The sequence below is a fragment of the Canis lupus genome, chromosome 20 (genome assembly GCF_011100685.1).
Source record: "Canis lupus familiaris isolate Mischka breed German Shepherd chromosome 20, alternate assembly UU_Cfam_GSD_1.0, whole genome shotgun sequence".
Lineage (NCBI taxonomy): Eukaryota > Metazoa > Chordata > Mammalia > Carnivora > Canidae > Canis > Canis lupus.
In genome coordinates, this window is record NC_049241.1 from 41,947,867 (window position 1) to 41,960,180 (window position 12,314).

At 47.1% G+C, this 12,314-nt stretch overlaps 1 protein-coding gene across 5 annotated transcripts in view; it reads right to left on the reverse strand.

The window, feature by feature from the left end:
• Positions 1-12,314, reverse strand: part of KLHL18 (kelch like family member 18) — a 55,721-nt gene that overhangs the window by 10,119 nt on the left and 33,288 nt on the right. For 4 of the 5 annotated variants that reach the window (XM_038566625.1, XM_038566626.1, XM_038566627.1 and 1 more), the window contains 5 exons: positions 11,700-11,830; positions 8,850-8,990; positions 4,063-4,261; positions 2,127-2,287; positions 776-912 (listed from right to left, as the gene is read on the reverse strand). In XM_038566625.1, coding sequence (XP_038422553.1) covers positions 776-912; positions 2,127-2,287; positions 4,063-4,261; positions 8,850-8,990; positions 11,700-11,830 — 769 coding nt within the window. The remainder of the gene's footprint in view (positions 1-775; positions 913-2,126; positions 2,288-4,062; positions 4,262-8,849; positions 8,991-11,699; positions 11,831-12,314) is intronic. The other variant, XM_038566629.1, reaches the window with a different exon arrangement.

The window sequence follows — 12,314 nt, forward strand, 5'->3', positions numbered from 1 at the left end:
TACCTCACACCTACCACACTCCAGCATTTACTAGTTGAGGACTTCTCTCTTCCAGAACACATGGTTAACAGACATATGGTAAACAGACTGACACCCACCTGTCATTAACCTTCAATTAAAAACAAAACTCCCCAGGACTGCGCACCATCTGCACCCCTCCATGAGCCTAGGCTGTCACTGAGAAGAGATCTGGTCTTTACATGGGAGATGCCACCTCCCTTTGCCTCTGTGCTGCAAAGATTTAGGAGCCCACACTCCCCTTCCTATGAAATCTCCACTGCCCTGCAGTGGTGCCTTGGGTGGGCCGGAGGGCCAGGGGCCTCAGGAGTTTGCCTGAAAACTTGGCTGGATGAGAGCTGCCAGTAACACATCAGCTCTAAAGCATGTGTGCACTGCATGGGAGGCAGCAGGTAGAGAGAAAGCATTATTACATATTACAGATAGTGGCAGACCCTGTGTATTTGCAGAATTTTCTTTCTCATGGTGACTGACTCACAGTCTAATCCCAGAGATCCATATGACCAAATGTGATTAGCCTGGTAAAAGAGATGGGTCTCTGCATTCTATCCAGGGCTGGTATGTAGCTGATATTCTGATTTGATGGTATTCATACCTGCTGTGCTTTCACTGCATAACATTAACATAACTGCGTAATCTAAAAGCTGCATAAAATCAAGAAGGACCCGTGTGGTGACACACAAAGGAGGGGAACCAGAGGGCCAAGCCAGCTTTTTTGGTGCAAAACAGGGCCCTGCAAGGGGGAGCTGCAAGATACCTGCTGAATTGAGGCCCCCCACGGCATAGATAAGGCCTGTGATGGACGTGCAGCAGCGAGGCCGAGTTCTGAAAGCCGGCAGGTGGGGCCGGCGCTCTGGCATGAGATGATAGTCCTTTGCTTCGTCTACCAGGTCCCTGGAATAAGGTGCAGGATGTTATGACAGGAGGTATTTTCCCCATGTGGTCTATATTTGTATTTCCAAGCCTAGTTGCCCCACCCCCAACTGGAGGGGAAACCTGGGAGAAGAAGCCTTCTGGAAGGTTTGGTCTTGAACCCAAGTGAGTCCAGGGGGAACCACACACAGCTACTGAAACATGCTCAAAATCGGAGGGGCGGGATGAGCAGCACCCACCTCAGCTAATGTAATCAGAACAAGCATCTTCTAACAGGCACACAGCTGGCAGAAGAAGAGCAGGGTAGGGGCTACAAGAGCTGGCGTTGGAAAGGGTCAATAAGCAGCCTGCATCCTGTCACCACTGAACTACTGAGACCCAGCTCTTCCTTCCTATCCCTATTGCTTGCACCCTGCAATGTGCCATTTCTCACCTACACTGGTAGCAGAAGCCAACTGCTCCTGATGGATTTCTCTGCCTCCAGTCCTGCCTCTCCATTCCACCCTCCACACTATAGCCCACGCTAAGAACCTTCAAGAGCTACCCATGGCCTACAGAATAAAGTTCAAATTCAACAGCATACTTGAGAGTGCTTGTCACGGGGCCCCACCTGTTGGCAGCCACACCTCCACTCCCTCCTGCCACACACCTTCATACCAATTGCACACAGCCACTGGCTTCCTCTGAACCCGCTGTGAATATGACAAGCCGTTTGGAGGAAGGTGAACATTTTCCTTTGCTGCTCTACTTTTATAATGATCCTCTTATATGGCTACTGCCTTCTGAGCTGTTTTGGGAGCTCTGCTGCACCATGTCATCACCGATTTACCCTGCGTAAAAGTTTCACGTGCTGGTAAACATGCCCCCTGCTTGCCCATCACTGTAGACAGGTCCGAGCCCATCTGAGACCAGAGCACTAATGTTTCTTGGAGAGGATGAGGAGCCCCAGGGAGTCACCACTGAGTCAGTTCCTGGAGATGCTAGGAAATCCTCAGGGAGCATAGAGAAGGAAGCCCCTTCTGCCTTGAAGCCCCTCCTGGCACATTTCTTTGACTGAGGGTTCAGACTTGGGCTTTTCCAGGCTCTAGATGAGGAAGGCAGAGCAGGTGCTATGAATTAGGGCTGACAACTCCAAATCCTTCCTCCCCTGAGCTGGACACAAACAGCTTAGGTGGCCAAGTTCTCTTCTCTGCCCAGACCCCCGCAGTATCCTGTGCAGGCTGGCCCTTGCTCACCTGCACTTGTGGCAGCAACGCACCAGGTCATCCTGCTGCACACGGTCTGATAGGAACTGGGGCCGGCATAGGGGCAGGCGGATGTTGGACAGCAGCTCAGGCAGGCAGGGACCCCTCTGCTCCCGGTCATATCTGACCCAGGCCAACGCAGCTTCAAAGACCTGCCATGGTACAAAGTTCAACCTGTGTAGTCACTCTTCTCTCCCAGGGGCCACATCCCCAGGCCCCCCAGTCTCTTTGGGCCCATCCATCTTTCCTCCTACTTGTCTCCTGAAGTCACTGCTTTCTACTTCCCCAAGCTGCCCCATTTGGCCCAGTCTTTTGAAAGGCAAGCCTCAGTGATTGTAACAGCTTCCTGGATTTCATTCTGTCTTCCTAAAGAAAAGTTGCCAATGGTTCCTTACTCCTTTCTGCATCTCACCTCAGTCGCCTCCACCCTCTGTTTTCCCAGGCTGGCTGGTTCTCTGTTCACACTGTCCCCTTTACCTCGAAGGCCCCTCATCTCCTCCTCTTTGTCTAAACTCACCCCACCCCACACCGACTTTCCTTAAGGCCGGGTTCCAGATGAATGTTTTCCGAGCTTTCCCTAACAGGTATGTCCCTCTAAAACCCCTGATCAAATGTATCAGTGATGACTGAGCTGCACCAGGTTGAACTCATTGGTGGAAGAGCTTGGGACAGGGCTTGCTCTTGGGATGGGGTTCTTCCCTGCACATCACAGCACCCACACTGCCACACTCAGGGCCCACTTTTCTACTGCTCTTTGGACATAAGGGAAACAAGCTGAGTTGGGACTAACCTCCCAACAGCTTGCCTCTTGAAGCCTCAGGCTCCTAACCAGAGTTTTGTGACAGGCCAGGATTCCACACTGCAAACATCCCAAGGTGCTCTGCCTGGGGTTTTGGTCCCATCTTTTTTTTTTTTTTTTTTTAATCTATTCTTTTTAGTAATTTCTACAACTAATGTGGGGTTCAAACTCACAACCCTGAGATCAAGACTCACCTGCTCCTCTGACTGAGCCAGCCAACCACCCCCTGGCAGGTCTATTCTAAAATTTTGACTGCTGATCTCATCAGGGCCTGCTTCCCACCAAGCCCTCTTCCTTTCCCTGGCATATCTATTTCCTCTCCTGCTCCCAGAGGGATGGCTCATGCCGTTTCATCTCTCCTTACATTTCTCACCCTCCTCCTGATCCTCATTCTCAGCTAAGAAAATAGAAACATGCCAGAAGAGAACATCAACAGAATTGGCCAGCATCTCCCTTCCCACCCTGGCCTCCCTGTACTCCTCCTGTGGGGGTGGATGGGCATGGCTGGTGCTCCCAGCAGGGACACCCCTTGTGACCTCGACTCAGTCTCTTCTCATTTACTCCAGGGACATGTGCCAGCAGCCATTCTCCCTTTCCTCCTGCATCACCAACTCTTCCCTCTCTTCTGGAAAATTCCCACTAGGAGTCAAATGTACTGCCATTTCTTTCACCTTCAAAAACAAACCAACCAACCCTCCCAACTTCATATTCAATACTAGAAATAACCCGAACATTTATGAATAAGGGGTGTGATGCTGACAAAATCAATTGAATGTTAGACACTAAAATGGATACAAAGCAGGTGCCTGGGTGGCTCAGTTGGTTAAGTGTCTGCCTTTGGCTCAGGTCATGATCCCAGAGTCCTGGGATCAAGCACCGCATTGGGCTCCCTGCTCAGTGGGGAGCCTGCTTCTCCTTCACCCTCTGTCACTCCCCCTGCTTGTGCTCTCTGTCTCTCTAATAAATAAATAAAATCTTAAAAAAAATAAAATGAATACAAAGTTCTTGTGAAAAATGCAGGAAGTATAATGAAACAAAGCTGCACACGTATCATGGTCTTCGTGAAAGAAATATTAATAGAAAACGAAGATTAGAAAGAACAGCAGATGGCTACCACACTCTACAAACCTGCTCCTCTGACTTCACATTAAGCTCATCCCGAGACACCAGCTCCAGAACATCTTCCAAGGGCAGGGCCAGGAACTCTTCTGACATGGACACATCCACGAAGTGCTGGTGAATGAAGCTGTTGGCTGCGTCGTAAAGCACGGCACACATCATTGTCTCAGCAAACTGGCGGACACCCAGGCAATTTTTTGGGTGAAGGCTTTTGGCATGAGAAAAGATGAAAAGAAGAAAATGTAGAGGAAGTAAGTATGTTATCTTTGGTCATTCTCAGGTTAGTGCTGGGGAGAGCTACGGAATGGAGAAAACCCAGCTTTGCTCTTGGCTTGGCTGAAAACTCACTGCATGATCCCAGATGCGTTGCTTAGGGACTCAACGACAAAGGTTTAAAATGAAGACAGTTTATCCTCAGAGGTCCCTGCCTCTTGGGCCTATGGCTCAGTGCATCTAGGTGGAATGAGCTTTCTGGGAAGTCCTAGGAAACAGCTCTGAGGACAGAAGCATAGAACATGTGCTAGAAAACTTGTTTGCTTGCCTTAAGCCATTGACATTCCTGGTGGGACATCTACCTGGTCCTTAGGAGGGCACTGAAGTTGTAGAATGAGAGTTTAAACCATGCAGAGATGACTTCTTAACATCAGGACCCTTACACTTCTTTTTTAAACAGTAAAAAGCTCTGAGTCTAATTGTTCAGACACCCAGGAATGACGGCAACTAACTACCACTTGCTCAGTGTCCAGTACTTTGCCAGGCCAGGATCTTTTCAACAGCACTGCAAAGCAGTCATTACTTCCATTTTTATTTTCTTTCTTTTCTTTCTTTCTTTCTTTCTTTCTTTCTTTCTTTCTTTCTTTCTTTTCTTTTCCTTTCTTTCTTTCTTTCTTTCTTTCTTTCTTTCCTTCTTTCTTTCCTTCTTTTCTTTCTTCTTTCTTTCTTTCTTTCTTTCTTTCTTTCTTTCTTTCTTTCTTTCTTTCTTTCTTTCTTTCTTTCAAGATTTATTTATTTATTTATGATAAACACACACACACAGAGAGAGAGAGAGAGGCAGAGACACAGGCAGAGGGAGAAGCAGGCTCCATGCCGGAAGCCCGATGCGGGACTTGATCCCGACACTCCAGGATCGCACCCTGGGCCAAAGGCAGGCACCAAACTGCTGAGCCACCCAGGGATCCCCTACTTCCATTTTTAGATGGAAAACTGAGGCTCAGAGAAATGAAGCAATGTGCTCACAGCCCTCTACAAGCAAGTGGTGGTGCCAAGACTGAACCCTGTGTGTGTTCCCATTACCCAGAGGCAGATTGGCCCTCGCTGGGGCCCTCTGAGTAAATCAGGCCCTGCATTGCACCAGGTGAGGCAGGAGGGTTCCTCAGGTGTCTGTAACAGTCTCACCTGGAAAAAGGTGAGGAAAACAGCTATCCAGCTCCTACAGCTGTGGCCATGTGTAAGCAAGAATGTAGCAAAAGCACTCAACATGATGCCTGGCATGAAGTTGGTTGCTGTCTTAATTTTTATCACAGGTTTTTTTTTTTTTTACTACTACTGCATCTGACAAAATCTCAGGTGAGCCCAATGTGGTTCTGAAATCTTGCGACAGCAGGAGATCCTGGGGATGGGGCTTTTCTTATTTTGATTTTTGACTGATACTCCTTGGAGGGAGAGGGTATTTATCAGATGGAAACTGCCTAGGTTTTACTAGAATGCTTCCTTTCTTTTTTTTTTTTTTAATTTTTATTTATTTATGATAGTCACACACAGAGAGAGCAAGAGAGGCAGAGACATAGGCAGAGGGAGAAGCAGGCTCCATACACCGGGAGCCCGACGTGGGATTCGATCCCGGGTCTCCAGGATCGCGCCCTGGGCCAAAGGCAGGTGCTAAACCGCTGCGCCACCCAGGGATCCCGAATGCTTGCTTTCTTTCCCACGCTGTGTTGCTTAAAGTTACAGGTAGAGTTATACTCGCTACCCATTGTCCCCCAGCAGCACAGCTGAAGGGCAGAGTCTCTCTCAGGATCCTGGCTTTGGGATAATCTAAATTCCACAAGTTGTTGCTTCCCTTCTAGCCTGAACTGGCTTTGTCCATTGCCTTGGAGACCTACGTGCATTTCCACTAAGGACAGGGAAGCATGAGCACCAACAATGAGGCAAGGCACCGTGGCCAGTGAGGAACACCAGGCTCAAGGTCAGAATGCCAGCTCAGTTCTCAAATACCACCTTCTTCCTGGAGCATTTACAATGACCGAATAAGATTTGTTAAAAGGCCTCTATGTACATGTGGCAGTGAGGAGGCTACACCTTCCCTGAGCCTCTACACCTGGTGCCTTACTGATACTGATTGCTGTGACATCAACTCAAGAGGAGTCAGTGCCATGGACTGGGAATTAGAAGCCAAAGACATGGAAAAGGATGATCAATATGTGTGTGCCTGGCACACACTTCCACCAGCTCCCTCTCAGGTTAGGACTCCTATACCTCAGCTTTGGCCATCTTTCACTGGCATTGCATAACAAGGAGGGCAAAATATACCTTCAAGCGAACTGGGCTTTTGCATAGAAGAGGATGGGATATGGGAAGGCTGCTTGTGAGGCAACTGGTGAGGAAGGAGAAGGGAGAGCTGCCATGCAGGAGAGGGCCCCATTTAGGAACAGGAGGAAGAGGGAAAATGAACCCAAAGAGCAGAGACAGACACACAGCTGTAGCCACTACCCAGTGGGCAACCACCTTTCTTGCCAGCACAGCTGGACTCTGTGCAAGGAGGCCATAGTGAAGATGTAATGCTTTATCAGAGGCAGGAAGCAGTGACTTGAATTAAATAAGTTACTGACTTGGTTCATGGATGCATCCAATGTTCTGATTCAATTCTGAGAGAAGGGTTTTGGAAAATACACAGTGCCAGTGCTCACCTAAAAACAAGGAAGCCCATACATCTGAAGGCTGGAAAGGGGCCACAAGAAAAAAAAAATCAACCCCTACCTCATGGAAAACTGACAGCTTTACAACTTCTCTGTGCTCTGGAAAATCATGTCTTTTCCACTACCGCTCAGAATGGGTTCTCTCAAGTCATTAGTGATCACACCTTGAAAATCAAGGGCCCATGTGCTTGTCTTCAAATATGGGTAAGTGGGCAGGGAGCAGGTGGGACACCCTAACACCCTGCAGCCAGGCTCAAGGAGAAGCCACTCCAAGGAAGAGAGGCAGTGATGGTAACTACTGGAATGAAAACAGAAAGCAGGTCAAGCCTCCGGGGCCTGTGGGAAGGTATAAAGACAGATATCAGGTGTGAAGTGAGGCTTTAGAAGGGATTTTGCAGGAATGCATGGAAAAATGTTAAGGAAAGACTCATAATATCAGGCTTTGTGTTAGTATGTCTTCCTAAAATGTCATTGGTGCATGTAAAAACTCCACAGGTCTAAAAATCACTCTTCCAAGCATCTTTTGGATGATAACTGCTTTGAAACAGAGGCTGGGTACAGTATTGAGAGTGATGACCTCAAAAGCCCCTAGGTGGAGCTGTTGTCCCCTTGTGAGAGTGGCCAACTTAATCCTTTCCAGAATGCCTACTTAATCATTCTGGGCTCTGTGGGGAGAGAGAGATAAACCGAGTCTGGTCTGTGTCCTTAAGCGGCTCACAAATGAGGAGGAAAGACAGTGCGCCTCATACCCGCCACACACATCCCTCCAGCCTGACCAGAAGGCATCCCAGGGCAGGGTCAAACCAGGCTCTGCGACTACACACTGTCATTATGTGGCCTTCATCTATAAAACCTGAAACAGGACCACCTGCCTCACAATGAAACCACTCACCCTGCACCCAGCAAAGAGTGCCCTGTGTGCTGAACATCATTATCATGGTTATTAAGACTAGCTGCACTCACAGCAGTCATCAGTGATGTCCATGATCATCACAGGGGCAGGATGGGGAGAGCAGGTGGGGTCCAGAGAGGTGCTGAGTGAAGTGGATTGGTGGGACAGGAATGGGAGAGGGAGAGGTCACTCTAAAAGGCAATGAGGTTCAGGAGAGCAGATTTGAGATGGGAAAGAATGCTGGTCTTCAGGCCACGGACCTTGTGATCACAGTAGCTCAGGTGGAGGCCAGGCCTTGGAGAGTACCACAGACAAAGACTGTGTGGAGCCCTGCACATTATAACCTGCACCCCCAAGTCCCTAGTGGGTAACAGGCAGCTTTTACATTATGGCTAAGAGTTCTTCCTCTTGAGGGGGAGAAAGAGCCTTGTTATCTGCTCAGTCATCAATAAGTCATTGCTGAATGTCAGACCTAGGGAGGGATATACTTCATGGTCCTTACCCTAAGACAGAATACAGTGATTGCTTCTAGGAGACTAAAGGGGAAAGAGCATTCCAGGAGCTGAAATTTGGGGAGGAGGGCCCTAAAGAGCTAAAGGAAAAAGAAGTCAAGACCTCAAGGCAGGAAAAGGATCTACACAAGATGGAGACAGGCTATGGAATAGTGAGGCAGCATGGAATCTGTTGGTTTGGTGAGAACCGTCAGCTAAATCAGTAACTGGTCAAACTAGAAGACAAGAAGAAGAGGTACATGTCAGGCCAGGAGAGAACACAGGTATGGGTCCATGAATACGTTCCTCAAAGGTTCACTCCCAAAAACCTGGCCACTGCTTGACCACAATTTGAAGAAAGGTAATTTCTGCAGAGTCAGCCCCCTGGCTCACTCCCTTCATAAAACTCTGTGTGCCCTAAAGACTGAGCAAACTGGCAGGGGGTTCCATGAATGACAGCGGCGCACACCCCACCATGGGCCAGGTTCATGGCCTCACCGTTCTCGGAGGAACGTGCAGCAGGCGTCCTTGATGCTCTGCAGCTGCAGGAAGCTCGCCCCCATCAGCAGTGACTGCACGTTCTGCTGGTCAATGGCAAGGTGGCCGTTGTAGGCAAAGTTGATAAGAGCCTCCAGGGCGCTAGAGAAAGGAGGAAAGATTTGCTTCAGAGACTGGCCCTCACTGAGTTGACACACTTACCTGGGGAATGGTCTAAAACCCATTTAGCCCATACCCTTCAAGAATCTTCACCAGAGGCGAAGACTCATTGTACTTCTTAAGCTGTCTTCATTGCCCAAATAATTTTATTATAGAAAATTCTAAAAAGAGAAAGCAAGTACCCACAATCTCACTACTGAATGAGCCAAACAGTGGTTACTTTTGAGGGTTCACTTTCTTCCTATTTTCCTGCATGCATAAATAGTATGGAAATAATCACAAAATACTTATCAAGTCCTTTCCTATGTTGCTATAATGTCGTCATGTTTATCATTTTTAGGGGTTGCTATAAAGTATTTTAACACATAAATATGCTATAATTTATTTCCTTTATTGGTAGACCTAATAACTAATAATATCTTATTGCCTTCATAAGTAATGTTTTTATTATTTTGGGGGGATATATTTCTAGAATGAGATGCCGACAAATTTTTCTGCCTTAAAATTCTGGGAAAGGCACTCCACCAGGAAAGAACTCCAAGTTCCATCGCAGGGCTGTATGTGGTCTGGCCCCTCTCCAGCTCTCTGACCTTGTCATCTTCCATTTTTAGCCCCTGCTCTATCCCAACATGCCAAACACATTCTCACCGCAGGGCCTTTGCACTGCCTACTCCCTCTGTTTGGAGGGCTCTGTCACCAGACAGCTCACTCTCACTTTGATTATGGTCTTGGCTCAAACGTCACCTCATCACAGACACCTTCCCTGATCACCCTAGAACAGCAAAGACCCCCACCATCACTCACTTTACTTTTCTTGCATCACTTTTACTTGCCTCCCTTATTGTGCATGTGTGCAGTTATTGCCAGATCCCCCCAACTAGAAAGTTGGCACAATTAGAGGCACAGTTTTCTCAGGGCTATATCTCAGTGCTTACAGTAGCACACATGACAGGTGTCCAGTCTACTTCTGCTAAATGAAGCACTTGGACTGTGCATGGTGAGGAGCATAGCTCCTTCAGATACAGACCTCAGAGAAGAGTGTGTACAACTGCCCTTGCAGACCCACTTCTGTGTCTTTCCTTATAAGTAGCTGGCCTTGGAGTGGGTATATAAATCCTCTCCATGTGCTGGGGCAGATCACTTTCAATCATCCAGAGGGTACTACAGTTTCTTGGCTCCTTTACCCCTAGTTTCCACCACTATGACATTAAGAAGGTAAGCAACAGATGACAGGTTATTGGCTGATGTTTTAGAGTCACTGGTTTATTGTTTCTCCTCTAACAAGAATGTCATTGCTCTGAATCACCCTGTGTGTCTCGTTTGCTACTACATTCCCAGACTTCAGAATAGTGCCACGCACATAGTAGGTGCACAGTGGAGCCTTGGATATAGCCTATGTTATAAACATACAGCCTCAGTTCATAGACTTGCAGCAAAATCAAACACAGAATCAGTCACATAAACATCCTTCTCCTTTTCAAAGCCCAAAAAGGCATACTATGAAATATGTTTATATAAAGTCTTCATACAGTAATCAGGAAAGTATTCCCATGAAGAGGGTTCAGTAGTAAGCGACTTCTACATGTCAGGACAACTTTAAGTAAATACCTAAATGACATGATTTCAGTGGTTATGGTACTGCCTCTTGCCCCTAAAATTCATCTAGAGCAGAATTTCTTAGTCTTGGCAGGACTAGTATTTGTGGCCAATAACAATTTGTTAGGGAGGGCTGTCTTGGACGCTGAAAGGCATTTAGGTGGGATAACTTTTGGGCTTGACCTCTTTGGGCTTCTATTTTTCTCATCCATCAAATAACCACGATTTTGCCATCTTCTGAGTCTGTGTTGTCCCATATACATATAGTAGCCACCAGCCACACATGGCTATTTAAAATTATTTTTAAATTAAGCAAAATTTAGAATTCAGTTCCTTAGTCCCACTAGTTAAAATTCTGGTGCTCAGCAGCTACATATACATATGGCTAGTGGCTACCATTCTAGAGGGTACAAATACAATGTTTCCATCAGTGCAGGAAGTTCTAACAGACAACACTGTTCTAGATTGATGGGAAGAGCACTGAATGAAGACACTTAGTTGATAAACTATTTTGCCAGCTATAATGGTTAGCACAGGAAAGTGCATAGAACATTCAACCAGCTTTATACCCAATTCTAATTATAACAAGTATCTTGGATGCTATATCTCAGTGCTTACAGTAGCACACATGACAGGTGTCCTATTAAATGTGGTTCTCTAATAGAGTAAAAACACATCGAAATTGCTCCTTGGGGATCCCTGGGTGGCGCAGCGGTTTGGCGCCTGCCTTTGGCCCAGGGCGCGATCCTGGAGACCCAGGATCGAATCCCACGTCGGTGCATGGAGCCTGCTTCTCCCTCTGCCTGTGTCTCTGCCTCTCTCTCTCTCTCTCTCTCTCTGTGTGTGTGTGTGACTATCATAAATAAATAAAAATTAAAAAAAAAAAAAAAAAAAAGAAAAGAAATCGCTCCTTGATTTAACCCTGTCTCAGGCCACCGACTGAGGTTCTAACTGGTTTCCTAATCACCCACTGTGTGCATGGAGCTGTGCGAGATGCTGTGTCCCACCGTGGGTTCCCCAATGGCGCCACATACAAGGGCTGAAGCTGTGCCTGGGAAGCTACGGACTGAGAGACCTAGGGGAGAAATTGAGTACCTGGGGTCCATTCCTTGCATTACAATCTCATCCTGCTTGCATTCCATCATGTCATTTGTAAACATAGCGTGGAAGTACGGGATTGAGGCTGCTAAGACGATCCGGTGGGCACTGAATTTGTGGTCCCCAATCTGCAGACAAAGTGAAATACAAAGAGAGACTCTGAGGAATGCCAATACAAAACACAGCTGGCCAACTGGCCCCTTCCCTGGTTTCAGCCTCTGCCCATTGCAGAGGTACTGAAGGCATCCCAGTACATGACAGCTGAGCTTATCACAGAGCCCCAGAGATTTTCAATTCCACATACTTAGTTGCGGTAGAAGAATGTAAACAATACATTTTCATGAGGCATTAAAATGGTTAAAAAAAAAAAAAAAAAAAAAAGCCCGAATGCTTCTAGTAGTAGTTTTTACTTATATGGCAGTCTCAGTGCACTGCTCCTAACTCCTCGCCAACTCAGAGACCTGATTTCTTTAACATGTTCTCCTAATCCCAGTTTTATTAAAGGCAGATTAGAAGAGACAAACTGTCCAAGAACCCTGGAACTCCTGATAGTAGGCTCCTCAAGAAGAATACACACACAGTGGCAGGAAGAGATAGGGAGAAACAAGACCA